At 34.7% G+C, this 15672-nt stretch overlaps 1 protein-coding gene and 1 pseudogene across 1 annotated transcript; both read left to right on the forward strand.

Moving 5' to 3' along the window:
* On the forward strand, positions 1–2222 carry LOC148582031 (uncharacterized; annotated as a pseudogene).
* Positions 2223–5369: 3147 nt separating this feature from the next.
* On the forward strand, positions 5370–10903 carry LOC107624531 (lysine histidine transporter 1). The gene is made up of 7 exons (XM_016327029.3): positions 5370–5619; positions 7655–7812; positions 7911–8294; positions 8860–9359; positions 10157–10248; positions 10337–10405; positions 10503–10903. Exons 1-7 carry the CDS (start codon positions 5581–5583, stop codon positions 10599–10601), a joined length of 1341 nt encoding a protein of 446 aa, XP_016182515.1. The 5' UTR covers positions 5370–5580; the 3' UTR covers positions 10602–10903.
* The last annotated feature ends 4769 nt before the right edge of the window (positions 10904–15672 follow it).

A 15672-nucleotide genomic window follows, 5' to 3' on the forward strand; every position in this document is an offset into this window, starting at 1 on the left:
ATGGTAACTATCCACATTACGTTAGTGATTAGTCACAGAGAAAAATTTCAAAAGGGTGATGATGGCAGAGTGGCATACGTTGGGGGTGAGAAAACAGAGATTGAACGAGTGAATGTCGATACCCTAAATAGGTTCTTCATGAATGACTTAGTAAAGGATATAGGGTACACTGATGTGAGCGAGCTTTACTAGCTTGAACCTGGGAAGGAGTTGGATGGTGGGTTGAGGTTGCTTAGACTTGACATGGATGTGGTGACTATGTACGAAGAAGCCATCGCTAATGGGAGGAGAGTTGAGGTATTCACTGAGCATCCAGTTAACCTTCCTGAGTTTGCAGAAGAAAACAATGAACCTGAAGAGGATCTTGAGATTTTAAATGTTACGAAGACCCCAGTGAAGCATAGAACCAAACTGTGTGTTAGGAGACCCCCAACACCAAAGAAGAAGCACAAGAAAGTGGTGAAGATCAGTGAGACTGAAGGAGGTATGCCTGGACCGGATACCCAAACAGAACAACCAAAAGTAGGCAGTGACGAACCAAATCTCCCCACACACTCACCAAAGGTAACCTTCGAAGAGCCACCAAGGATCATTCAGACCCCATATGCACCCATCGAACCCAATTTGCCTCCACATGAGCCATTGGACAAGACTCCTCCAGAGCCTCAAAAACCACGTGTTTCAGTTGGAAGTCATGAAACTGGGCACCGAAATCCAGTGTCTGTGGAATCAGTGGCTCCCACAGTTGATAAAGGGCCTCTGGAATCTAATGAGGTTTTCACACAATATATTCCACAACCTTGCAACGAACCAGAGTCTCAGGAGCAAACCATTCAGAATGAGAATGAAACACCTTGTGAAGAGAGTCAACCTAGCAGTACACAGCCCGAACCGTCTACAAACCCAGATGTGGGTGGTGGTAGTCCAAAGAAGCGGAAGAGACGATCAACAGTCAGGCCTCCTCCATCAGGACAAACGTTCATACCTAACCAGGATCCAAACAAGCATCCTTCAATCTTTATACCTGTGGAGGGTGAAGATATGGCTGGGCCAAGTGCAGGGATGCATTGTTACGAGTCTGAAAAGCTGGATTCTGTTGCAAGTGATGATGAAGACAGTCAGCAAGCAGCATTTCCTCAAGCTAATCCCCCAGTCAGGGAGGTAAGGCTGGAGGTTGGGATGGAATTTGAGAATCTAGAGCATTTCAAGAAGGCAGTTAGGAAGTTCAACATCAACCTAGGGCGAAGCATATTCTTTCCAAGAGTTTATTCAACTAGGTGCAAGGCCATATGTTATGACGAGGATTGCCCATGGCAGATATATTGTGCAAAACGGTCGTTTCCATTAAGCTTCCAGGTGAAGACCTTTGTCAACGAACATACCTGCAGTAGAGTTAATAAGAACAAATCTGCAGATGGAAAATCGGTTGTTGAAGAGCTTGAGGACAAGATCCGTGACCATCTAGACATGACTCAAAGGCAGGCACAGGAATTCATGTTACATCACTTTATATGTTACATCACTTATGAATTCATGTTCCACGGGTTGTTTCATTCCACATGTTACTGCAGACTGGACATAACAGTCGCAGCTGTTCCAAGAAGAAGGAGGCAATGGCTGGGAGTGCTGGGGGACAAAGTGCAAGTCAACACCCACCTGCTGCGGATGACGAAGAGGAGGCGACAAGACTGGAGGAGATGTTCTGGGAGGAAACTCTTGAAGCTGTTGAAGCAGCTGAAGCAGCAGTAACTCAGCCCCCGCCTGTAACTCTATTGATTTATTTTGCAATCCCATTTTACAAGTTAGAAGTTTTATGTCATTATGTCACTCATACGTTTCTATCTGAATAGGAGACCACCCCAGTTAGGCCACCCACTGCAAAAAGACCACCAAAGAAGAAGAAGAATGTGAGGAGACCGCCACCAACTAGTCAGCAACCACGACCTCCTCCGCCTATTGTCAGCCCAACAACACCAACTACTACTAGTTCATCACCCCCAGCCTCTGATGTGCCACCCACTGTGACACCTCAAACTATGCAAGCTGCCTCCCAGGGTACTACTTCAAGATTCATGGAGTTCATGCCAACTCCCACAGTTAGAGTATCAACCATAAGGAGGTGGCCGCAGCCAGCCTTCCGTCCGCCAGGCAAAAAGGGGTCAACAACTGCACAGCTGAAAGAGGGGTCAAGCGGAAGCAGCAACTTCACTCCAATTCCATGAAGCAATAGTTTTATAACTTATTTTTTTGTAATCCTGTTGGCAGTTTATCGTACAATTGTTGGATCAAGAAACATACTATGCCTTATTTTGTTTACGTTTTGATAACTCTTAGTACAATCTTGCACGTTTCTGTAAGCCAGTTACTACATACTTATCAGGATATTATGCCTATCTTTGATGTTATTTTGGACCAGAAAGTAAACAAGAATTGCAATTAGTACCAGATAATTTTTTCATGTTACATAACTTATAAGGCTACATCTGACATTAATTGAATACCATGTGTGCACAAATGACATATTTCGAATCGATCATGGGTATTTTTGTCATGATCTTACACTAACAACTAATAGGGATCAAACCCTCCTAAGAATCAGATACACAGTGCACACAACATTACAAACCACAGCCATTGATATAATCAGAAGCCAAAACCTAATTTTGCTAAATTCAGCTTCAAAGCTCCCTAATCTGGTGAGCATCTTCACTTCAGCCTCAGCCTCATCAACATCTTCCTGCATCTTTCTTTCCGACAGTGCTCTCCTCAAACCCTCACCCTCCCACTGCCCTTCCATTTCATCTACCCATACAAAGAAGTTGCAGTCCGAGTTCTATCCATGGCAAAAAAAGTAAAATCAGATGCACATTCAACTCCCACAAAACAGGATGTACAACGGGTTACCTTCCAATTGGGACAACGGACGAACCACCTCCCAGGATTCATTGCCGTCCCGGACTGTAACAGTGTCACCCCCAACCCACAGAAACATCTGCCATTGAACTTCCTATCATGCACCCGTTTTGAAATTGAGCTTCCAGACACACTACCGCTGCCATTCGAAGGTGGAGTAAAGAGTCTTCGCCTCGACATTGGTATAATTTCGAAGATTATTGTGAATCTAGGGTTCGTGCTTTGGATGAAAGAATGTTTGAATTTTGGAAATTTTGGGGTTGAGGGTACATTATAATGGTCAGACATGTTAGCAATCCACGTGTGCAGCCCCCAAGCCATGTCACGCCGTGAAGTGCCACGTAAGGAGTGTTACTGACGGAATCAACGCCGGAATATGGATTGGTTAGTTTCGTCCCACGGAACTCATGATTGATGGACACATTTGGTAGTTTCCGTCTCTTGTGGGTAGATTTGTCAGCGTTTTCAACTTCCATGGGTAGAAATAGTAGTTTACTCTTAAAAAAATTATAAATATATACATGTCATTCCAAAATTAAATCATTTTAAATATATATAAAAGATTTTTCATGTATTGTTAATCACACTTTTATGATAGTATTTCCAAGGTTTTTTATTGACAAAATCCATAATAATTTAATGGGTCTTGTTAACATATAACTTAATAGCACATTTTAAAACTACCATAAAAAGAAATCTATTTGTTCGGACTAAGATCAGATTTAATGGTTCCAAGTTCAAGAGATGGTAGGGGTCCAAGTTCCTATCTCATTAATGATCTCTGGTCGGAAGGACAATTTACAAAAATACTCCAATGTTTAATTTAGTAAGTGTCTTTTGTTAGTAGCTATAACGTACCTGTCTCAAAGTGATTTAATTGCCTCTTCCCTTTTATAATATCAAAGACGTCATTTTTGCTTTTTGGCCATTTTCCTGACTTAATAGTTAATACAATAATCTAGTAATGCTTTTATATTTATTGATATTTTCTAGCTTTTAACCTTTTTTCGTTGAGTTTTTAATTGAGATATTTGAGTTCGTAACGTCTCGATATAAGACCGTAATAATATTATTAAAAATAAAAAAATATATTATTATCTTTTTAAAATATGTATTTAGTACATAAGATAAATAAATCCTAATTTAATATATAGACATGATGAAACTTATTAGTAGTAGTTACTAAGAAGCCATATAAAAGCATTAATTAGGAAGTAGACACCGAAAATTCTTACAAGTTTCGTTGCAACAACAAGTCTCATTCTGTTTATTCGGTTTACGAAATTGTTTTCAGTCTCACCCATGGGATAACTTCCATTACTTATTCTTGTCCTATTCTATCAACTATATATGATTTAAATTTCACAAGAAAAGTACTATGTAATATGTATCAGTAATTACACATATATGTGCCAATTTCGTTGGTTCTTTTGTCAACTGACTGCAACCAATTAACTGCATATTCGGTCTAGAAAAAGTATAAGGTATCAATATATTATCTGTTAACTTTTGCTAATTCTTATTTATAATTGTGTTTTATGAAAGTGTATTTGTGGATGTGTCTAATAATTAATATATTTTAAATACATATATAAAGAGACACATTCAGAAAATATATCTATAAAGACACTTCTATTAAACACAACTATAAAAAAGACATTTTTATTAGACACATCCACGAACACACTTCTATGAAACATAATTATAAATAAGAGTTAGTAGAAATTGGCAGATATGATGTTGATAACATAGCGGAATCGTTCAGTTTATCAATGAACCACAATTTCCACAACACATGCTCCTTCTTTCGGCCGTTTCTTTCTTTATGAGTCAAATTTTTCCAAATTTCTTTTGAGCGGTCAGTTTAAGATTTATAAAAATATTAAGTACAAAATAATTATTAAATAATTATTAAATCATAGATAATATTATTTAACGAAAGAAAAAAAATTTAAAATTTAAATTTAATAAAAAATTATTTTTAATAAACTTTATATTAGATTTATTTGTTTAACAAACTGCTATAATATTAATTGAAATTATATTAGTTATTATAATATTAATTCCCTAACATTACTCAAAAATGATATCTCTTGCTCTGAATGAACCAACCTTTTTTAATTTCTTCTATTTCTTTTTGTAGTGAATGAATAGTAAACCAACCTTAATCAACCATTTGTGCAATGGTGAATTGAAATCTAACGCTGATTTTTCTAAATAAACACGGTCCCTGCAAAAAATAAATAAATGAATAGTGTTGCATTTCGACGAAATTTGTATCACATGAGTCATAACAAAGAAACTAAACATATATACATCACCAATAAAATAAAATAAAATAAAAATCTGAAAAGTCAATGTATGACCTCTTAAAAATCAACATGATTATTTTTCAATTCATGATTTTCAGAGATGACAAACGTCACGTCTAAGAACTCTCACTTTTTTAGACTTTCATTCTCTTCTTGTGAAGTTTTATTTTATTTTTCAAAAAAATAAATATTAAGAAACTGCCATGTAATGCTATAATATATCTCTATCTATAAATATTGAAACATTATAAGTTTTTCAAAGCTTAGAAGGGCCACACCCAATTTTCCTAAGCAAACAAGAACACACCATATATATTATCTGAATTGCTCTCTCTCTCTCTCTCCACCAGCAGCTATGGAAATTGAAGCATCAAATGGTCACAATAACAAAACTGTGAGTAGTTTCTATATACATAAGCTTTTATTATTGTTCTTCAACGTATTTAATTTATATTAGGTTAATAATTTAATATATAATTCTATGAGCTATATATATAGCTAGTAATATTATGAATTTCCAATAATAATGTTCATCTCGTCCATTATTTTGCCTTTTATTTTTGTTGATATTTCTCTATTTATTACTCACCATTTTAGTTTCTTAGAACACATGTCACTGGGGGTAAAATAGTAATAATAATAATAATATTTAATTAAATACAGAAGTATTTACTAATAGTAACACTCTTCATACGTCACCTAGTAATAAACCATACACGTACATGTGTCTTAAGATGACAAGATTCCTTTAACTTAAAAAAATTGGATTAAATACACACATGACTACATAAGATGATTTAAAAACGTTATACAAGTCAAACTAGAAATACATATGCATAACACGTATGAGTTTATATAAAAGTCAACAAGCTTTAAATATAAATATCTCTTATATGCTTAATAAGGGTGAGAAATTTTCCCATAATATATTATAAACAACTAAACATTTATATTATACAATATTAACATCACAAATTGGATGTCAAATTTATAATTAACTACGTCCAATATGACTTATCTTCATAAGTTTTTCTAAATAATTATTGTGTAGTTGTTGTCTTAGTCTCTTAGAGTTGTTGTTTTTGTATAGCATAAAAAATAAAAAAGTGCTGCCCAAAATGTCTCTCTTTGATAACTCATGCAAGTGGAGCCCAACATAAAATTGTCTCCACAATGAACAAAATTGTCAATAATCTCCAATTTGTGGCACTTCCTTTATTTATTTATTTATTGGTGAAAATTCAGGTGCAATCAACTTCACGTGAAGTTAATACTTGAGAGCCATTAGATGATTTGACTAAATTTTTATTTAATGACTCTCAGATATCCACTTCACTAAAGTCGACTTCACCTAAGTTTTCATCTTATTTATTTTGGAAGGATAATATTCTTTAGTATTTCAGAAAAATCCTGCTTATATATTCTCATTTTCTCTCATATAGGAAATATATGAAATAAAAAAAAAAGTTGTTTATCTATTAAAATAAGTACGTGCTACGATTTTTTATTATTTTTCTGCATTTCCATTGACTAATAGTTGATAGGAATTAATCTCTATATGGTATTTCTCACTATAATTGTTATTTATTTTATTAATATCATTCTTTTAAAATTATTTTACGGAAAATAATTAACAACATGAGCATTTCTTTTGTTAATGTTTCTCAGTTCTCACTATAGCTGGCCTTTTAGAAGGAAAGAAAAAAAAAAAAAAAAACAGTTGCACCAATGCTTCTAATAAAACTCTAGATAAAAAGAATTACTTTTTCATTAGTCAAAGTCATATACTCATATTGAAATGTTTGCTGAGCCTCGTCAAAGTCAAAATTGTCGACCAATCAAATAGGCAAATAGTGAGATAAGTATTTAGGCATCTTTTGAGAATGAGAGCTAAGAACATTTAAAAAAATGCATATCCTTAGAAGATAACAAAAAAAGAATAATCACTTTACATGGCAACAAATTTAGCCTTTTCCTCTGTCTTATTTCTATATAGTGTTGTATCCACAATTAATTCTGTTGCATTTGACCATTCCATAATAATATAATTTATTAGGTGACAACTTCAACTGTCTGAAGGTGTTATTTAGAGATAAAGGATTTGTTACACTACTATTGTCCATTCTGAAGAGATTAATCTTTTTCTTATTTCTTTAAAATATTCATCTTAAAAATAATTTGTTAGTACTAAAAATATTATAGAAATATATAGACTACATATAGTGTCAAAAGAATTATCAGAATCAGACAGATTAACTATTTTTTTTTAACGAATCGAACTAATTGGATTATTGTTTGGTTCAATTTAAAACCATAGTATCTAACTATCTATGTTAGTAAATATGTAAACACAATTAAGCATATGTATTATATATTTAGCTTAAATCAGAGGCTAATTTTACAATTGGTTGTTGACAAAATTAAAACAGAATGTAGAAAAATCAGAGAGGGAGAGGCAAATTGATGAGTGGCTTCCAATTGCATCTGAAAGGAATGCAAAATGGTGGTATTCAGCTTTTCACAATATCACTGCCATGGTTGGAGCTGGTGTTCTTAGTCTCCCCTATGCAATGTCACAGCTTGGATGGTAAAAAAAAAAAAAACTCAACTTGCATTCTTGTATCTACACCAATTATTTTTTTAAAATAAAAATCAGTCACCGTATATTTGTATATATTTATGCAGGGGTCCTGGGGTTGTAATAATGGTCCTATCATGGATCATCACTCTATACACACTATGGCAAATGGTTGAGATGCACGAAATGGTTCCGGGAAAACGATTCGACAGATATCATGAACTGGGTCAGCATGCATTTGGTGAAAAGCTAGGGTTATATATTGTGGTGCCTCAACAACTTGTGGTTGAAGTTGCAACGAACATTATATACATGGTAACAGGAGGAACCTCATTGAAGAAGTTCCATGATACTGTGTGTCCAAGCTGCAAGAAAATCAAATTGACCTTTTTCATTATGATATTTGCCTCTGTTCACTTTGTACTCTCTCATCTCCCAAACTTCAATTCCCTTTCTGGTGTTTCCTTGGCAGCCGCTGTCATGTCCCTAAGGTATAACTATACAGGAGAGGATGGTGAGACATCATGTGCAGTCAATTTTACGTAAAGTTGATTGCTGAGAGTCGTTAAATAAAAATTTAGTCAAATCAGTCAAATTATTTAACAACCCTCAGTTATCAACTTCACGTGAAGTCGACTGCACCTGAATTTCCACCGGAGAGGATTGTTATGGTGTCTAAAATGTAATGTCTAATTTATTAAAAAAAATTTTAAAATTAATATTTAATTTAAAAGGTATAAAAATAAATAATTTTTTAAAATTTAAAACTAACTAAAAAAATAATTTAGGTATCAATTCATAGACACTATAAAATTAGTTTATATAAAATTCTCTGAGTATGATTCAGATTATATTTTTTGTATGCTGACAGTACATGCTTTCAAAAAAATATTTTTGGGCTTTAGGCCCAATATAAAAACTGAATTATAATAAAATACAAAATATATATTAAAAATAAGTTAAATAATATATATATTTATATATAAATACGTAGCGACTAACTTGAAACTTTGAAAGCAAATTGTGTATTAAGGATGGTTGAATTTTTTGTTACAGTTACTCTACAATTGCTTGGGCGGCTTCTGTGGACAAGGGAGTTCAAGAAAACGTGCAATACGGTTACAAATCCGGTAGCGCAGCAGGAACAGTATTTAATTTCTTTAATGCCCTTGGAAGTGTGGCATTTGCCTATGCGGGGCACAACGTGGTGCTTGAAATCCAAGCAACAATTCCGTCGACGGCGGAGAAGCCGTCGAAGATTGCAATGTGGAGAGGAGTGGTTGTGGCCTACATAGTGGTGGCTCTCTGCTACTTCCCTGTTGCTTTCATTGGTTATTGGATGTTTGGGAATTCAGTTGACTCTGATATCCTCGTCTCGTTGGAGAAACCAGCTTGGCTTATTGCAATGGCGAACATGTTTGTTGTTATTCATGTGATTGGAAGCTATCAGGTTTATGCGATGCCAGTGTTTGACATGATTGAAACTTTGCTCGTCAAAATACTCAAGTTCAAACCAACCACAACGCTTCGTTTTGTTGCACGTAATATATATGTTGGTAAGTAATAACTTCATTCTTCTTCACACTAATAAATCTAAGTAATCTAAATTTTCTTATTACTAGAGTCCTGTTAGGGAGCCAATACCTTATTTGTACACATGTACAATGTGTACAATAGATTATATAAGTTACAAAATCAACATCACCCATAATATTTAGAATAATCATCCGGATCGAACTCTTGACCTTTCGGATCTAAAACTTTAATACCATGTCATGATATCACTCATCTCAAAAGCTTACGCTGATGGAAAAAAGTAATACTAATGGTTATATCTCTAATACTCTCTAAACCTCCATTGTACGCATTGTACAAATATTTTATTGGCTCCTCATACTTTCCCATATAATTATGATAGAAGGTTTTAATTTGAACTAATTTATTCACATTTGTTATTCTAAAAGATTTTATTAATTTTTTTTTAAAACTAATCTCTCTAAAATATAAGTTATTAAAAATTTATTTATAACTTTAGTCCTTTTTTTATTTGCTAGCTATGATCTCACTTCAATTATTGCATTTTACTTTTATATGTGTGATACAATGAATTGTGATATTGTTTATCTTAAAAATTTAAACAACTATGTAGATATATGCATGAACAATGTATATTTCTATTTTTCTATTTTTATTATGTTATTTTTTTTGGAAGGTCAACAAGGATATAACTTAATTTTTTAATCATAAAAACTTTAATATTATATCTTTAAATCATTTTTTAAATTATTCAATAAAAGTACATATGAATATTTATATATATGTTAGACAATGACATTTCTTTTTCTTTTTCCAGCATTCACAATGTTCATTGCAGTTACCTTTCCATTTTTTGATGGACTCCTTGGATTTTTTGGAGGGTTTGCTTTCGCTCCAACAACATACTATGTAAGTTATGACTACTTAACAATTTTATTATTATTGTTGTTGTTGTTGTAATAATTTTGATTAATGGATTGTTCTTTAAACTTTTCAGCTACCTTGCATCATGTGGCTTATAATCTACAAACCAAAGAAATATAGTTTGTCTTGGTGGACTAACTGGGTATGTTTAATTTTGGTTTTGTCTAAGTTACTATTTGTTCACAATTTATATTAATTAAGCCCTTTGTTTAACAATGATGCTCTATTTATCATTGCAGATCTGCATTGTGCTTGGCGTATTGTTAATGATTATATCACCAATTGGAGGATTGAGAACAATCATAATCAAAGCTAAGACCTACAAATTTTACTCTTGAACTCCTTTATTACAATCGTCAATTAGTGTATAGTTTGAAGTTGATAGTCATGAAGTCAACTCAAGACACGATTCAATGACACAAAGATATCGCTTTTGATCATAAATATTGGAATGTATTAATTGTTCTTATAAAATTCTTAGATGGGAAAGGAAATTGTTCCTATGAATTGTTCACTTTAGAGAGGAATGTAAGATATTAAAATATTTAGTCTAAGGTTATATGTAAACAATATATATATTTACTTTTGGAAATGATTTTTTACATGGATGCTCACTTATGAGATTTATATATATAATTGGGCTGATTTATCACGACTTAATAAGTTGAATTTATCCAAATTCAAGTACCAATGTGTTAATATATAAATTTAAATGTCAAAGTAAAAAACTTTCATTCAATTTAATGTTAATGAGTTGAAATTAAACAGGCTTATTTTGGCTTGAATCATTTTTAAGGGTTGAGATAGAAGATGACGATAGGTGTAATATTAGGAAATAAAATTTAACTAATTGTAACTATTAAAAAAAAAACAGTAAAACTAAAATTGAATGTTAATTATTTCCATAAGAATATTTTGTAATAATAGTAATAATATTTTGTAGCTGAAATTGTATATACTTTAGTTGTGTATTTTAATAGGTTAGAATATACATTTTGAATGAACGGTATTTTGAAAATAAAAAATAAGAATATTTTGTAATAATATTATGGAATCAAAAGATTAAATTATTGATTCACTCATAATTAATAAAGTCTAATAACATTGATGGTAATGAAATCTTAGTAGTTAACTGTTTTAACATAGTGTTTGGATTTTTAACGGGTCTAATACAATTAATTTAAAAATATTTTCGTCATTTTAATGATTTGGGACTATTTTTATCTTTTAATCATTTTTTAAAATTATATGAAGTGAAATTTCCTTCCACAAAGATAAGATAATCCAGCAAAATCTATAAAAGGGGAATCTCGTCACTATCCCAGGCCACGAGAGGGGTGGCCAACGTGGTCTACACCAATGCACGTGTTAGGATTTGGTTGAATTAGTCCCACATTGCTCAGGATAGCAAATGGAGTGGGTGGCCTAAGCTATAAATATGAGACTAAGTTCTCCATTTGTTTTTGTACCAGTCAGAAACACTTTAAGCTTGTATCTGATTTTTCTTTTCCTCTATACTCTTTGATTAGAGAGTGTTGTGAGGTGTAATTAGATATTTGCTTTGAGAGAGTGTGGGTGTACTGGGGTGCCGGTGAGAGAAAGAAGTCTATGTGTTGTAACAATTTTCACATAGTGATATTCTCTGGTTGTCATTTGACAACGGCCGTGGTTTTTTCTCCGGTAATTGGAGTTTCCACGTTAAATTCTTGTGTTGTGTTTGTGTCTATTTTATTTCTCTGTCAAAGGTGTTTTCTCAAGGGGAAATGGTGTCTTATTCCCAACAAGTGGTATCAGAGCTTCGGTTCGATGGGATTTATTCTTAGTATGCTCTGTGGTTGCAGCCTAGTCTGACCTTCCACATCAGAAAAGAATTTTGTCCTGTGACTTGAGGTTGATCTTTGGTTGCTGTTGTTGTTGCTGGAAGGCAGTGTGACACTGTGAGAGTGCAGTTTGGAAAGGTTCTGGCTAAGGAAAGACCTGGTATTTAAGTGTGTCCATTGTGACCCACCTCTCTTTCCTGGGGACCCTTCCTAGTGCACGGTTGAGTTATACTATTCCAGTATACAGTTGCAACAATGTTAGGATATTCAAGTGCTGTGAAGCTTGAAATAGAGAAATTTGATGGAAAAATCAATTTTGGCTTGTGGCAAATACAAGTCAAAGATGTGTTGATACAATCAGGTTTGCACAAGGTGTTGAAGGAGAAGATCTCTGGTTGCTCTCTCTATGAGAGAAGATGATGTTCTCTAGAAGACAAGAAGTATCCTCATGGTATTACCGCACTGCCATGGATAAGGATGAGTTGTGGCAATCGGGTGCACAATTGCACACGGGCATTGGTTGGCGTTGAGATGCAAGGTGTGTGGCGGAGTTAGGTCGATGGCTGAAGAACTTCCAGGAAAAACCAATTTGGAAGTTGCACCATGAATTTTCAGCAAGGTTTCGATCTGTACCAAGGTGAAATGCTTGGAGTGGTCTAATTCCAAGTGAGTATACTTTCATGGTGGAGTATGATAGTTCTCTGAACTATGATTGTCGGTATAGACAATGGCAACAAAGAATTGTCGGTGTTGACAATGGAAGCTGAAGATGTGTGACTATTTCAATCAAGGTGGAGATTGTTAGGATTTGGTTGAATTAGTCCCACATTGCTCAGGATAGCAAATGGAGTGGGTGGCCTAGGCTATAAATATGAGGCTAAGTTCTCCATTTGTTTTTGCACCAGTCAGAAACACTTTAAGCTTGTATCTGATTTTTCTTTTCCTCTGTACTCTTTGATTAGAGAGTGTTGTGAGGTGTAATTAGATATTTGCTTTGAGAGAGTGTGGGTGTACTGGGGTGCCAGTGAGAGAAAGAAGTCTATGTGTTGTAACAATTTTCACATAGTGATATTTTCTGGTTGTCATTTGACAACGGCCGTGGTTTTTTCTCCGGTAATTGGAGTTTCCACGTTAAATTCTTGTGTTGTGATTGTGTCTATTTTATTTCTCTGTCAAAGGTGTTTTCTCAAGGGGGAATGGTGTCTTATTCCCAACAGCACGCGCACTCAACCAAAACAGCAGTCTCGGGAAGAAGATCACCAATCTAACAAAAGCAGGTTGCTCGACGGCCTAAAAGAAGATACAAGCTGCATAATCCAGGAGTTTTGCCACTGAGTTCAAACCCTAGAAGGTTAGATCACCACAAACAAACGCTACCAACAAAAGCACACCGGCAAATCAATCTCTCGAACAGCCTCCAGAAAGGGAGCACAGAACGAGAATCCCGGATCAACATCATGAGAGGCATAGGTATCGCAGTCCATTCCGAGATTCCGACTGAGAGGACCATGGAGAAAGACACCAGAGATATTCCAAGCGAAGGCGACACGAATGTGTGCTAATGGAAGCAACTCTATTCACCGAGAAAGTCTTGAAAGTAAGTTACCAAAAGGGTTCGATAAGCCAACCGACATGAAGTACGACAACATCAAAGACCCTCAAGAACACATAACGGTCTTTGAGGCCAGGATGAACCTGGAAGGAGCGGTCGATGCAGTCCAGTGTCGGGTCTTTCCAGAAACCCTAGCCAGCTCAGTTATCAAGTGGTTCAACATGCTCCTGAATGACTCGATCTCATGCTTCGGCAACATCTCTCAGAAATTTCTGGCACAATTCGCCACACGTATAACTAAAGCAAAGCACCCGATCAACCTCCTAGGCATCACTCAACACCCGGATGAGTCTACAAGAAAATATCTCGATAGATTCAATGATAAATGTCTAATCATAGACAGACTAACCGACTCCGTGGCTAGCTTGTGCCTAACTAATGGCCTGATGAATGAGGATTTCCGGAAGCACCTCACAACAAAGCCCGTTGGTCGATGCATGAGATCCAGAGCGTGGCGAGAGAATACATAAACGATGAAGAAGTAAGCCAAGTCGTGGCCGCCAATAAACGACACCATGACACCTCGAAACAACCCTCACCCGAAGACACAAACGAGAAACAGTTTAAGCCAAACACTCAAAACCGACCGTCATGGAAATCTTTTTCGCCGATCTAAATGCACGGCAAGATGACCTGCCGAGACCAGAATCAGAGGGAGACTTAGAAAATCAACAAATAGGGCAATCCAGAGAGGAAGTTACTTACATCAACAACAATTGATAATTTATCTTTTAGCATTTTTCTTATTTGATATTTCATTTTCCTTTTTAACTTTTAAAGGACACTCCATCCTATCCAAAGCAGCAGAAAATTTTAACAAGACTCTCAACTTGTAAACATTTTCCATTTAAGTAAAGTTTTCCTTCTTTTTATGAGTAAATCCAAAATGTTAAATAGAACTCGACAAAACGGTTATCTCGGAGACTGATCACCCCCGAAGCCAATGAAACCACTACAAGAAATATGCCGATTACCATCAGATTCAGCGGCTCAAATTAGAGTAGGATTTATCCATGCATTCAGCAACGGTTTTGTTGTGGTATTTCTCTTACCAAATCGTTACCGGCGGATAACCGTTTCAGGCGGTAAAGTCGCCGATAAATATTTGGCGGAAACACTAGACAAATAGATGCCAAATGTAGCATTGTAATTATCGTCGGAAACATCCGACGGTAGACACGATTAAAGGAACGCTACGTTTTGGTGACCCACAACGCGTTATCGTCGGATATATCCGCCAATAAATTTTACGGTAATCATGTCCTAAATTCGAATCTCAAACCCTTTTTTTCTTCATTTTGAATTCAATTTTATCTCTCTAATCTCTCACCTTCCTCTCTCTCTCTCTCTCTCTAAACTCTCACCTCCCAGTCTTTCTCTAATGCCCCTACCGCCACTGCTGCACTGCTACTGTAAACCCCCTGTCACCGTTTCTGCTCTTCTTCTTTTTGGCGATGTCAGTAACACCTACTAATTTTACTTGTTATTAGATATTTTAAATTAGGATTTGTGTTGATGATTATTGTAGAATGGTGTTGATTATTCGGATTGCTTAGTGAAATCTCCATTAGATTTTTTATTATTGTTAATTGTTTTTAATATTTTACTTGAAAATTATTTTTCGGTGTCTTAATTTCCTTTTCAAGTTGTTTGCTGCTTTATATTAGAAAATGATTGAAGGTTGATTCAATTTCGGTAGTCCTGGAATACAATTATTCAAGCCTTTTGATTTGAAATTTTGGTAGTCTTGAAATAATTTTCTTTAGTTCATTATCTTTCACCTGGCCTCTATTTGGATTTGAAATTTTGATTGGAAAAACCGTTAACAAAGTTAGAATGCTTTGAAAGTTAGAATACTTTAAAAATTATTAACAAAGTTATAATGCAAAGTTAGATTGCTTTGAAAAATTAGAATTATTTGAAAAATTGTTAGAATGCTTTGAAAGTTAAAATATTTTGAAAAATTGTTAATAAAGT

The sequence above is a fragment of the Arachis ipaensis genome, chromosome B10, assembly GCF_059453495.1.
Source record: "Arachis ipaensis isolate K30076 ecotype BB chromosome B10, ASM5945349v1, whole genome shotgun sequence".
Lineage (NCBI taxonomy): Eukaryota > Viridiplantae > Streptophyta > Magnoliopsida > Fabales > Fabaceae > Arachis > Arachis ipaensis.

What these genes read in the sequence shown, in the direction of transcription:
- LOC107624531 (XM_016327029.3), top strand. Translation starts at nt 5,581, where the DNA reads ATGGAAATTGAAGCATCAAATGGTCACAATAACAAAACT. An exon ending in TGCACGTAATATATATGTTG is followed by an intron (nt 9,360 to 10,156) that starts GTAAGTAATAAC and finishes TTCTTTTTCCAG; the next exon opens with CATTCACAATGTTCATTGCA. An exon ending in TCGCTCCAACAACATACTAT is followed by an intron (nt 10,249 to 10,336) that starts GTAAGTTATGAC and finishes TAAACTTTTCAG; the next exon opens with CTACCTTGCATCATGTGGCT.